Source organism: Pezoporus wallicus, unplaced genomic scaffold, assembly GCF_028554395.1.
Source record: "Pezoporus wallicus isolate ANWC-B61680 ecotype Strahan unplaced genomic scaffold, APGP_CSIRO_Pwel_v1 contig_6464, whole genome shotgun sequence".
NCBI lineage: Eukaryota > Metazoa > Chordata > Aves > Psittaciformes > Psittacidae > Pezoporus > Pezoporus wallicus.
Genome location: NW_026642130.1, coordinates 2,579,067 through 2,590,394, shown reverse-complemented (window position 1 = coordinate 2,590,394; position 11,328 = coordinate 2,579,067). Strand labels below are relative to the sequence as shown.

Below are 11,328 nucleotides of genomic sequence, written 5' to 3'. Positions count from 1 at the left end.
AGCACTGAAATGAAGCGGCCTGATTCAGTCTCTGCAAAACTGAATTAAGATATAATGATTAACTAGAATCTATCAGAATACATTAAAATTTAAAAGAGTCTCAGTAAAAAAAAAAAGAAGTCTTTCCCCCCAAAATCTTGAACTCTATGAATTTGGTATCCAGACACCTTCATGTGACAGACTGACTGAAAAAGTAATGGGTACTCTCTACATATCTTTAGCTTACACTTTTAAATCTCTATTAATGTAATTCTATTTAAGCTGATGGAAATGTTAGCAATAACGTATTTGTTTATTTATCTTTGTGTAATAAAAAACCAAGTAAAATACTCTGTGTTATTCTCCTTTCTTTCTAAAGATGCCTTTTTGATGAGGTAAGAAACCACCTAATTCAATTATGAACATACAAGGGCTCTCTGCGTGATGCTAAAACCTAAAATTCTCTTCAAAACCTCTAGCTCTGCTGCAGCAGAATGTAAACCCCATAGGAAAGCTAGAGCTTGTATTATTAACACCCTTTTACTGATAGAGAAACTAAGCTGTCTGAAGGAAAACTGTTCACCAAGTGACACCCAGTAGTTTCACATTGAAAAGAGACTAGGAAAAAAAACAGTGGGTAACTACCCAGTTTTCCACCTGATTGTCTGATTGGAAAGGAATTTGTAAAGATAGGCTCAGCACAACGCTTTGAATGCGTCTTTGGGAGGAAAGAAACTCCCTCCAATAAAACAGCGTTTTTCACTGCCGAGTTTCAATTTTGCTCCAATGCTATGTGTTGAATTTCTTTCCAACCCATTTCAATACATTTTCTGTGGAGCTGGGTCACTACCTGGGTACACAAGCAAATGAGTATGTTGGATAACTGAAGCGATTAACCATGTATTGCTAACTGCAATCATCATTTTCTCCGTGCTTGTGTCCTTCCAAGGTGTTCATTGCCAGCAGTTAGTGCTTCATATGTAAAGCAAACTGACACAGCACTTCTACCATGTCTGCAATAGGACTCAGGTAGGTGGATGTTTAGCACTGTGGTCGTTTATTTAAAGCACTCTGGGGTTAAAAGTGCTCAGATGAAAATGTTCCATGTTTAAGAAGGCAAGCTGCTTTGTGAAGATATGGGTGTTTTGTTTGCTGCCATCTTAGAGAGGTGCGACCCTGCTCAGGCACTGACAAAATGCCATTGCCAAATGCAACAGCAAATAATGCATTTCTAGAGATGCAGAACTCAGAGGTGCAAGTCCCTAATGAGGAACAAGGTCACTTCAGGTGAATGCATCTTCTTCAGATCCAGCTGTGCTAAATAAAGACGTAATCATCCCACCTTTTGTGCTGGGGTTATTCCCTCCAGCTGTGCCATATGCCTAAGCCCTCCGTAATCTAGACCAGGCAAAATCAGGTGGGTCAGTCTGTAACCTAAATTTACACTAGAGACACAGGTTTCACACTGTACCTGACCTAGCAGATATACAACGGTCAGATAAATCACTCGTTAACTCTGGGTGATCACAGTACCTGCAATCACAACAATAGACTCCTATCCACACCTGTAGTTACCTTCAAACACTGATATAACTTTACCCATATGCAGGAATCTAGCAGTATATGTGATACTGACTTAGCTTGGCTCCTACCTAATCTCCAGCTATTCTTCCCTAAGGTCTCTTTCAGGTCCTGAAGTTCACCCCAGCTGACTGTTGTGGGAATATTAAGCATGGGAACAGACTGCCAATAAAACCCTAAAACATCAAGGAACCTCATCCTCTGAGGTTTTCAATGAGTTATATAAATACCAGTGCAGGCAGACTGAAATAGAGCTGAGTGTCTTGCTCATTGGATGATCTCTCAACATCCTACCACTTCCTATAGATTGAGCTTTGGCAAAATGTCTGCAGCAGCCCAAGTAACTTCTATCAGTTAAAATCACGGTAAGTCCCATGCTTTATTACCTGGTAGTGATGTGCCGTTAGCTGGAGTTGGCACATGAGTAATGGAGACTGGTTAAAAATGCTGACAGAGAACTACTATATGGAAAAAGTCAGAACCAGGTCAGCAAGAGATGACGCAGTTGGAGTACCAAAATGCCTACAGCTTTCTGCTGACGGGCTGCGAAGATATTCCGGTCCCACTTCCAGCAGCGTCGTTCTCCCTTGGACCATTTACCAACTCAGCTAAATCCTTGCCCCAGGAAACAACCTGTTTTTCATTTACTTGGCCTTATGCCAACTTCATGCTCACCTCCACAAGCTGCTTCTGTTTTGTACATGTTCCCGCAGAAGCATTTAATGATATAATCACCTGGATTCTTTTGGCCTAAAAACTATTTTATTTCCTGCTGCAAGTTCTCTTGTAACTCCTGGCATCATGAGCTAAGAGGTCTTCCTTCCTTGACTTTGCTGTGCTCAGTTGGAAAAGAACAATTCCAAATCAACGCAATGTTGCCATGAGGTCACCTAATTAGTGTCTTTGTTTCTCTGGGCAAATTTTGATGACTAACAGTTAATAATGATTGTAATAGAAGACCAAAGAGAGTAGGACCCCTCTTTCACTCTGTCTCAGCTCTTACCAGTTTGAGATTCAACAGATAAAGCTTGGTCTTTCTTATTTTGGAGAGTTTGAGTGCAAATTCCTGCTTATTTTATGATATCATTATGGGGGTCAGGGGAGAATTGCTGCAAAACCCTCTTCAACACAAAGGTTTCCATTCCAGCCCTGCTCCCTATCTCAGTTTCATGTCAGTTTGCTAAATCTGAGCAGCAGTGGCTTGGCATCCAGGTTGCTTGGCAACCTGAGTAGAACCCAGCATAAAGGGAAGTTTGAGATTGCATTTGTATAGCAAACTGTCAGATAACCATGCTCATCATTGACAGTTTATCAAAGCAAGCTGGCCAGACAACAGACGCTTGTAAAAGATGATAGATTCATCTGTCTGGCAAGCCTTAAAACATGAGGGAGGCCAGTAGTACAGATTTCAGAAGTCTGAAATAAAAGCAAACCCCCAAAAACATAGGGGTAGGTTAGAGAGAAGATAAACAATCTCTATTCATTTGCGGGAACAGGGAACCTTGATCATGATACAAACATATTATGCTTACCAAGAATGCAGATAAAACAGAAACTTGACAGTTTGGACTGGTAAAACCACTAAAACTCATCCATAGATAACTATGCACAGAGAACAGTATTTTTTCAGTCCGCAACCCCCAAAGAACAACAAACTTAATTTTAATTTTAATCTTCTGTTACAGTTCCAGAAAAAGGTGGAAAACCTGAGCTAGTTTTCTGAGGAAATAAATAAATAAATAGAAGGAAAAGTTAGAAAGAAAGCGGGAATGAATTTATCTGAAGAGCTGAGGACTTGAAGCTGTTACTGCTATCCAGCTCTGGAAGTACGGAGAATAATTAGCAAAGATGGAAAATGTTTTTGCGAGTAGCAAAAGCAGAAAGCACAGTTTGTTTCTAGTGCTGAGCCTGGCTGGCATCTTCTCAGCTCCTGAAAACCAGCATCAGCACACAGTCACATCCCCATCAACAGCCCTGAGTCTGACAAGCAGTGTCAGGCAATCACAAACATTGTGAGCAGGTTTTTTTCTTGTCACCAACCTGTAACAGTGTTGTAGAAGATGCAGACTTGGACCACTCACCTAGGTTCTTATTAAGAACAGCATTAAAAATCGTAACACAGAGCAAAGAAGAGGAAGAAGGGGAGGGAGACAGAAGAAGGAGATGAAGGCAAGTCTCACAGTTTACCCTGTGATGGTGACATGGGAACAGGCTTCTGGTCTGGTCTGTCAGGCTGGTCCCAGGACAGCCAGAACTCACAGCTGACATGGAAACTCATCCCATCATCTGTACCCATCATGTTGGCATCAAACCACCAATCCCCACAGGACTGACCTCCAAATCATTCATCCCCTTAAAGCTGTGTCTGTTAGGTCTAGCTCTCAACCATCCATGTTGACTTCTGTGTTTTCAACCCATTGTCCTCTGTCTTACCAAACACAAATAGTTCTTAAGTTGATTCAACCTTTTAGGTTGAAACCTTTGCATTCTTTACATTATTTCTGTGCACTTTCAAAAGCAATGGTTTTGTAGAACAGGCTGACCTGGTCTGTCATCCCTTTGAACACCCCCAGGAGCATCTGCCTATTGCCAAGGGTCCAAAGAAGCCTGGCTCACATCTTCAGGCCAATAAATACATATACAGGTCACAGCACAGGTCTGGGAGTAAGCATCTGCCTAGGTTGGCATCACTGCTGTGCCTCTCAGCCCATACTGAGGCAGGGCTCTCTTTAGTGTGCTCCCTTCAACTTCCCATGGGAGCTGCTACACAACAGGATCCCTGCTTCAGACACAGCCAAGGAGAGGAATGAGCAAGGGGACAGAGAAAGGAGGTTAGTGAGAGGCAAGCAGAAGTGTAAAGGGATGGGAAAGACCACAAGGCTCATATACTAACCTGTGACTGTCGTTTGCTCAGCCCAGAAAGTTATAAGAAGACACTGTGGAACTGCTACTAAACCTGCAGCTATGTCTTCTCCTGGTGAAAGAACTGAGCCCCTGAAGACTACTCTAAATACTTTTCAGAGCCAGAGATAGCCAGCTGGGCATCCAGGAGCTGGACCTGTTGCTAGAAGGGGAACAAAACCAAGAAAAGCCTTTAGCAAAGGCTGTTCCTCAGCTGTGAACTGTATTTGCTCTTGGTGGCGATATGACTGTGCTGTTTACAAGAAACAGGCTCTTTTGCCATGTTCTTAGATTGCTGGAAATGAAAGCCAACCACCCACTTCATCGCAAAAGAGAGCACCTAAAAAATAACCATCCTCATATTTACAACCAACTGCACTCTAAGAATGGTACCATTGGAAGGAAATAACTCTAGCTGCTTTTTCTATTTAGAAACAATCCCTATGCCTTCCTGAGAGGTGTGTGGTTTGCAGTAGGTAGTGCCAGCTGCAGAACCTCATGACCCATGCTGAGACTTCCTTTATTATCTACCTTTGCATTTTCTTGATTAGCCACTTCATAATTCATCCGGTTAGGGTAAGCTGATGGGTGGTTAAGATCAGCAGTACAAAAGCATGCGCTCATTTAGCTGCCACAAACCCAATGCTAATCATGACTGAAGAGAGGAAAGTAGGCTTGTTTTCTGCCCACAAAACAAGTGAGGACACCCCCACGGGCTAGGTTTATCGAGATGGAGAGAAATAGGTCAGGAGTAAGAACCGGTGTGTGCAGGGTGCGATTTCCTGGTCAGTGGTTACTGTAAAGGAGAGCTGGTGTTAAGCAAGAGTGAGCAGAAGACGCCTCCATGGGTTTGCGCTCCACCACATGAAGGGCTTGGTGGTCATAACGAAAGAGCCGCTGCCACAAATGAGTACAAATGCTTGTAACTGAATGAGATGGTTTCCCCACCTAGTTACCCATGGCTTGTTGAACTGGCACCCAGTGACTCCGGGGCAGGGAATACACCACACTTGACAAACAAGCACCAACTCATCCAACCTATTTGAAGGAGAAAACCCAGGGTCTAACTGTACCAGATGGATCTAATTCAAAGTGTCGTCTATGCAGCTAAAATACAATACAAGAATGGTTGCACACACATTTATCCTTCTTTAAAAGGAAATACAGACTTAAAAACTCCACCAGCAGAACCCAAAGTCAGAGGTCTCTGGCTCAGTTCTGGGTGAAAGATGAGTAATGTCAAAAAAAGCAGCACTGCAGCAATCTGATAAAATAATAAACAGTGTGTTTATGTGGGCTGTGCTCCTCGTGCAGCTAAGGGAGAGAAAAGGCACCTCAGCTCAGCAGGCAACCCTGCCCTGGAGGTGCAATTCCTTGATGTTCCCTTTAACAGGAGGGATCCTTATCCACCACTTCCTGCACAACACCTAGTATTTGGCTGGTTAAAAACCAGTGAGATGAAGCCATCATTACACATTTCCCTGCATTCCTGCTCAGCCAACCATCCAGCTGGTGGAGGAGAACATTGCTTATAAGGATGACATCTTGTCTGGAACAGGGTAGGACAGGCCTTTCCCAGTTCCTGTGAAGCAGGATAGACTCCCATCCCAAATTTCGGCTGCAGACCTGCAATGTGATGTCTGCCATCCCCAAGGTGTAGAGAACCTGGCTGTATTACCAACTCCCCCAGTGCTGCCTGTACAACCTCATCTCACTTTCAGCCCCTTTTTAAATCTTTTTATCTGTTTGGATTGCAAGTTCTCTTCCACTCCCTCTTACTCATATCACTGCACCGGAAAAAGCCTTCTCTTTCCTGAAATCTCTCAGTGTTACTGCCACACAAACCCATTCTCTATGTATGCTTTCATTTTGAGCTGCCATAAAACAACATTCTTTTAAATAAAACACAATTTTTATTCAGTGGATAAGTTACTGAATAAATACAGATAAACAGTTGGTTTTTTTGATACTCTGGGCACATACAAAGCCATAAATACAATCATAAATAGAAAATATAAATAGAAATATAAACATACATTAGTTCTTTCCTGTTTTAACACTCAATACAAGTGGACTCAATTTTCTCCCAGAATATTCTGAGTTAAGTCAGCCACTGCTTCCCATGGAGCAGCAGTGACACAAACCCAGAATGCAATGAAAATCTGAAAATCAGGCCAGTTTACACTAGTAATATGCTAGTGAGCAAGGATGGCCAGAGAACGAAAAGGAGCTAGGAGATGAGGAAGGGAGAGAGAAGGTGCAGGAGAAGGATTTTTGTAGCAGTGATGGTTTGCAGGTATGCATTAGGGCAACTTACTTCCAAGGACAACATTTCCACCATCTTTCTCCCTCCATCACAAGTTACCAGTGCTTCCTGTTCTAAAATCCATAACAGCAAGAATCACTACTTTCAGAATGCAGTCTGCTCAGATTTGGAAAGGAGATGTCATGTTAAATGCTTGGGATGCAAGGTGGGTTACTGTGGGATTTCTCCAGAGGGATATTCATAGGAAATACTTCTTCTTCCCAGTGTTGCCTTCCTCCTCCTAGGACTGGTGGTGGATGACTGGAGCAACACACGTGCAGCCCACAGTGATGACTTTCTTCTCCAGCCGGTAGGTGTATTGGCAGCCCTGCTGCTCCCGCTGGAGGACAAGGATCTCCTGTTGGATGGGGACGGAGTTGAGGCTGTGGTCCTCCTGCCCCAGTGGGTTCACACAGCTGGAGAGGCGGCACTTGGCATCAGCAATCACCTGAGGGAAGCGGTTGGGGTCCTCATCAAGCCTGGGGATAGGGACACAGAAGTGTTTTATGCACTTGCACAACATGGTTTCGCAGGATCTTCTTGCTTATCTCCATGAAAGCACCATATTATTTACCTGTGTAGCCTCACTATGAGACACAACCAAAGAATACCCCTACCCTCAGATTGTATATTAGGAAAAAATTCTTCACTGAAAGGATTGTCAAGCATTGGAAGAAGCTGCCCAGGGAAGTGGTGGAGTCACCATCCCCAGAGGTATTTAAAAGACATGTAGATGGGGTGCTTAGGGACATGGGTTAGCAGTGGACTTGGCAGTGCTGGGTTAAAATTGGACTTGGTGACATTAAAAGCCATTTCCAAGCCAAACAATTCTATGATTTACAAAGATTGACAAGATGATTAGAACCCACTCCAATTTACACTACATGCAGTTCCTCCTGGAGAAATCTCACCCAACATCAAAATGTAAGCACACATCATGAAGCATATGTAACCTTCACAGGATTCAAGGCATCTGTTGAAAACCAGCCACCATGCACCACAAAGAAACATCTGTGAAGCGGTTCCTGCAATTTAGATAACAACTTACCTGTAATCCCAAGGAGAGAGAGACCGGTTCCTGACATCATGGACCAACCTAAAGGCATGATCTGAATTGCTGATACGAACGTCAACTTTCACCGTGGTAGGAAACTTGAGATTCTTTTGGTTCAGGCAATCTTCACTAAGCCTCACAGAGCCACCGTTCTTGCTGGGTCGGGGATGAGCTACCCTCCCGTGGGGTGAGCTCCCCACCGTGAGTGCTAGAACCAGCACCAAAAACAGTGATCTGATCTGGGAGAGAAGGGTGTTGTTAGCTCTGTCCAGCCAAGAAAGAAAGAGCACAAAGAGCAAAGTCTTTACTAGACTGAACCATCAATAGACCGTCTTATATTTGGGTGAGATGGGCCAGCATAAGCAAATAGCAAATGATGCTAATGATACTCATCACAAGAGATGCTAAATTCTGATTCAAATTCTAGTTCATAGTTGGCTCTTCACCAAGAAGAGCTTCTCTCCAATGAGTTATGAAAGGTCCACCTCTGTAGTCAAACAGCAATGATCTTATGATCTACAAGGTGGAATAACAACTCAGCTGACCTAAGCTTACAAACCTAATAAGCCATATGCTTTCTCAGAAAATGAAAGGTTGACCACCTAGCAAAAGCTTTTCAGAAAATCACAGCAGTTGGCAGTGCTGCAAATATTACCCAGGTTGAAATTTAAGTAGACAGACATTCACTTTACAGTGAAATTTCAGCAATTTTGATAGCATATTGTCTGAGAAAAGGACTGTCTCTCGCAATCCCACATCAGCAGTGCTGCCCTTACAGATAATTATGGATAGTCCATTGCCTTCTTTGTCACTCAAGAACCAACCCATTTGCAAAAGCTCAGGACACAAGGCTGTATGAGGCAGATTTAGCATCCCATTCATCTCCCACTAAGACCAAAAGTGTTGTTTGTAGATAGCATCCTGGGATCTGCATTCTGCTTTTTCTCTTGCAGCAAATGAATCTTAGCAGTCACAGAAAATGCAAGTACTCACCACTGCAGCATAGCTGGCAAAAGCCATGGCACTTTTTCTGCTGTTTAGGTGTATGCACGCAGTGACAGGGTACAAGAGCTCTTCTCCAAGACCTCTTCCACTCTCTTGTGTCTCAAAGCCAGCTGTGGTCTCTTTTTTATAGTGAAGCTCAACCAGTACCATCCTTTCCATTGCAGCATACAGCTGCCTTACCTGACCCGAGGTTAGGAGCTGATATTTCATTTTCTACCCCACTTCCTTCCGTCTAGCTCCAGAAAGGGAGGGCAGATGCTGTGTCATCAGAATCCCAAATCAGTCAATACAGTTTATAGAGGCAGAAAAAGAGATAATGGAAGAAAATGAGGGGAAAAAAAGTTCAGGCAGCCTTTTTTTTTCCCCTTCTCCCCCTCTCTTTCAAATATTAATGTCCTCTCACCACAAACACATCAGTGGATGCATTTTTACGTGCCCCACACAAACCAAACAGCAGAGATCAGCAAGCTGCAAACAAGGGTTTCAAAACGAGGACAGGGCATGGAACTTCATAGTTTAACCTCCCTTTGCTTCAACTGCACAATCCACACACACCTCAACTCGAGGATCCCTGTGTCCTTCCATGACCTGCCAAGGGAATAATAGATGCCCAGGGGAATTCTTCCCAGTGTATCTCAGGGCACCAGGAGCTGGGATGCCTTCCTCACTCATTGCTGAAATCCCATGGAGACACATTCTAGAGAGCTCTTTGAAAAACTCATGCACACCCTACAAGGGTCTTGAGGGCACTAATTGGCCTTACTAGCCTTGACCAGTATCACCATGGATTTCCCTGCACAGCCTTTTACAAGAAGTGCCTTACCAGTTCAGTTTTGGGCCCTCAGTCCCTGCCTGAGCTATGCTGTAGGAGGGCTGGTTTCCTGCCCCTTCTCTGGCTTTATCTACTGTGTGGACCTTGGAGCAGCATTTCTCCTGGATGAACTCCTCAGACATATGTGGTATACCTTTTCCCATGATCAGACTGTACCGCAATTTGCTTACGTCTTCTCTGAATGCCAGAGGGGTGGAGAGAATGTAAAGTATTTTTAAACAGCTTTTTTCTTATTCTCACAGTGGCTGTAGATGATGACAATGGCACAGTAATGTTATGTCTCTCCAGTAGCTGGACGAGACCTCCCAGTATTGCCAGTAGTGAACTTGCAGACTCTCTGGTCTCTCCAGCCTCCTGCCCAGACTTACGGCTGCTCCAATACCTGGAGTTAGGCCAGCTTGATGTCTTTCCAAGTCAACATACAAAGGCAAACAATATGCACATACTGGACCCCCAGCTGCTGGCCATTAGACCTTGCAACACTTACATTTAGGATAGAGAGTAAAATTACACTTAAAAAAAAAAAAGAGAAGAAAAGGATTTAATAGGAAGACAGCACAGGCTGGGGTGATCAGGCACGGAGCTCAGTCAGACGAGCATACTGACCACAACCCCACTTACATGTAATCAGCCCTTATCATCCCTCCTCTCATTTTCCAGTTTGCTCCTCACTGATCCGCCCTGATGCTTTTCTTTCCCTAACTTTGCCCTTTCCCTTAAACATCCCATAGTAAGTCTTGCACAGTCCTAAAACGCTCTTCCCAGTGCACCACCACAAGTCTAATAGTCCTGTAGCCATCGAGGTGATCTGGGGAAAGCTTCCCCCATTGACTTGTCTAGATTGACAGTCTTCCTTGGACAGCTCCAAAAGAGCTGGGGCAGGGGCTCCGTCGGCACTGTGTTATTTTGGTTCCTCCACCTGGTACTGCTCCTGTATTCCTTTGTGTTCATGGAAAATGATGGGTTTTAATTGAACATGCTAATAATTTCCATTTTACCATTAGGGGACAGAGGCATGAAAATAAAAGGAAAAGGAGAAGTGCATGTGCCCAGAGGCACCAGCACCTTTCTTTAGAAGTAAAAGCTATTGTTATTGCAGAAAAAGACCACGTAGCCAGTTTATCATAGACTCACAGAATGGTTTGGGTTTGAAAGGACCTTAAGACCATCTTGTTCCAACCCCCTGTCATGGGCAGGGACACCGCACGATAGACCATGTCACCTAAGATTATCTCCAACCTGGCCTTGAACACCACCAGGGATGGAGCATTCACAACTTCTTTGGGCAACCCATTCCAGTGCCTCACCACCCCCACAGCAAAGAACTTCCTTACATCTAACCTGAACTTCCCCTGTTTAAGTTTAAACCCATCACCTCTTGTCCTACCGCTACAGTCCCTGATGAAGAGTCTTTGTCCAGTGCCCTTATAGGCCTCTTTCAGATATTGATCAGCTTCTCTGTGGAGAAAAGCCTCATGAGAAGCCTCTCCCAAAGCCATGTAGCCAAGCTAGAAAAGGAGGACTGAAAAGTAAGACTCTTCACGCACATTCACCTTCAGTCCTCCAGAAAATCAGGAGCCTCTTACAAATTCATGTCATTTTCAAATAAGAAGGGACTAACCCAGTCCCTGCTCTATCACCTTGCTTGAATAGTACCTGCAGAAACCTCCA

The 11,328-nt window shown here is 43.9% G+C and overlaps 1 protein-coding gene across 1 annotated transcript; it reads right to left on the bottom strand.

Moving 5' to 3' along the window:
• Nucleotides 1–7,007: 7,007 nt before the first annotated feature.
• Nucleotides 7,008–9,448, bottom strand: LOC130608983 (interleukin-17F-like). The gene is made up of 3 exons (XM_057427487.1): nucleotides 9,006–9,448; nucleotides 7,815–8,059; nucleotides 7,008–7,245 (listed from the first exon to the last, which is right to left on the bottom strand). The coding sequence occupies exons 1-3, from the start codon at nucleotides 9,033–9,035 to the stop codon at nucleotides 7,008–7,010; spliced, it is 513 nt and encodes a 170-aa protein (XP_057283470.1). The 5' UTR covers nucleotides 9,036–9,448.
• Between the last annotated feature and the right edge of the window lie 1,880 nt (nucleotides 9,449–11,328).

Bases quoted from the DNA above. Each gene is read 5' to 3' on its own strand.
- LOC130608983 (XM_057427487.1), bottom strand. From the start codon at position 9,035: ATGAAATATCAGCTCCTAACCTCGGGTCAG. The intron at 8,060-9,005 runs GTAAGGCAGCTG...CTTCTCTCCCAG, and splicing joins AGCTCCTAACCTCGGGTCAG to ATCAGATCACTGTTTTTGGT. The intron at 7,246-7,814 runs GTAAGTTGTTAT...CCCTATCCCCAG, and splicing joins CTCTCTCCTTGGGATTACAG to GCTTGATGAGGACCCCAACC.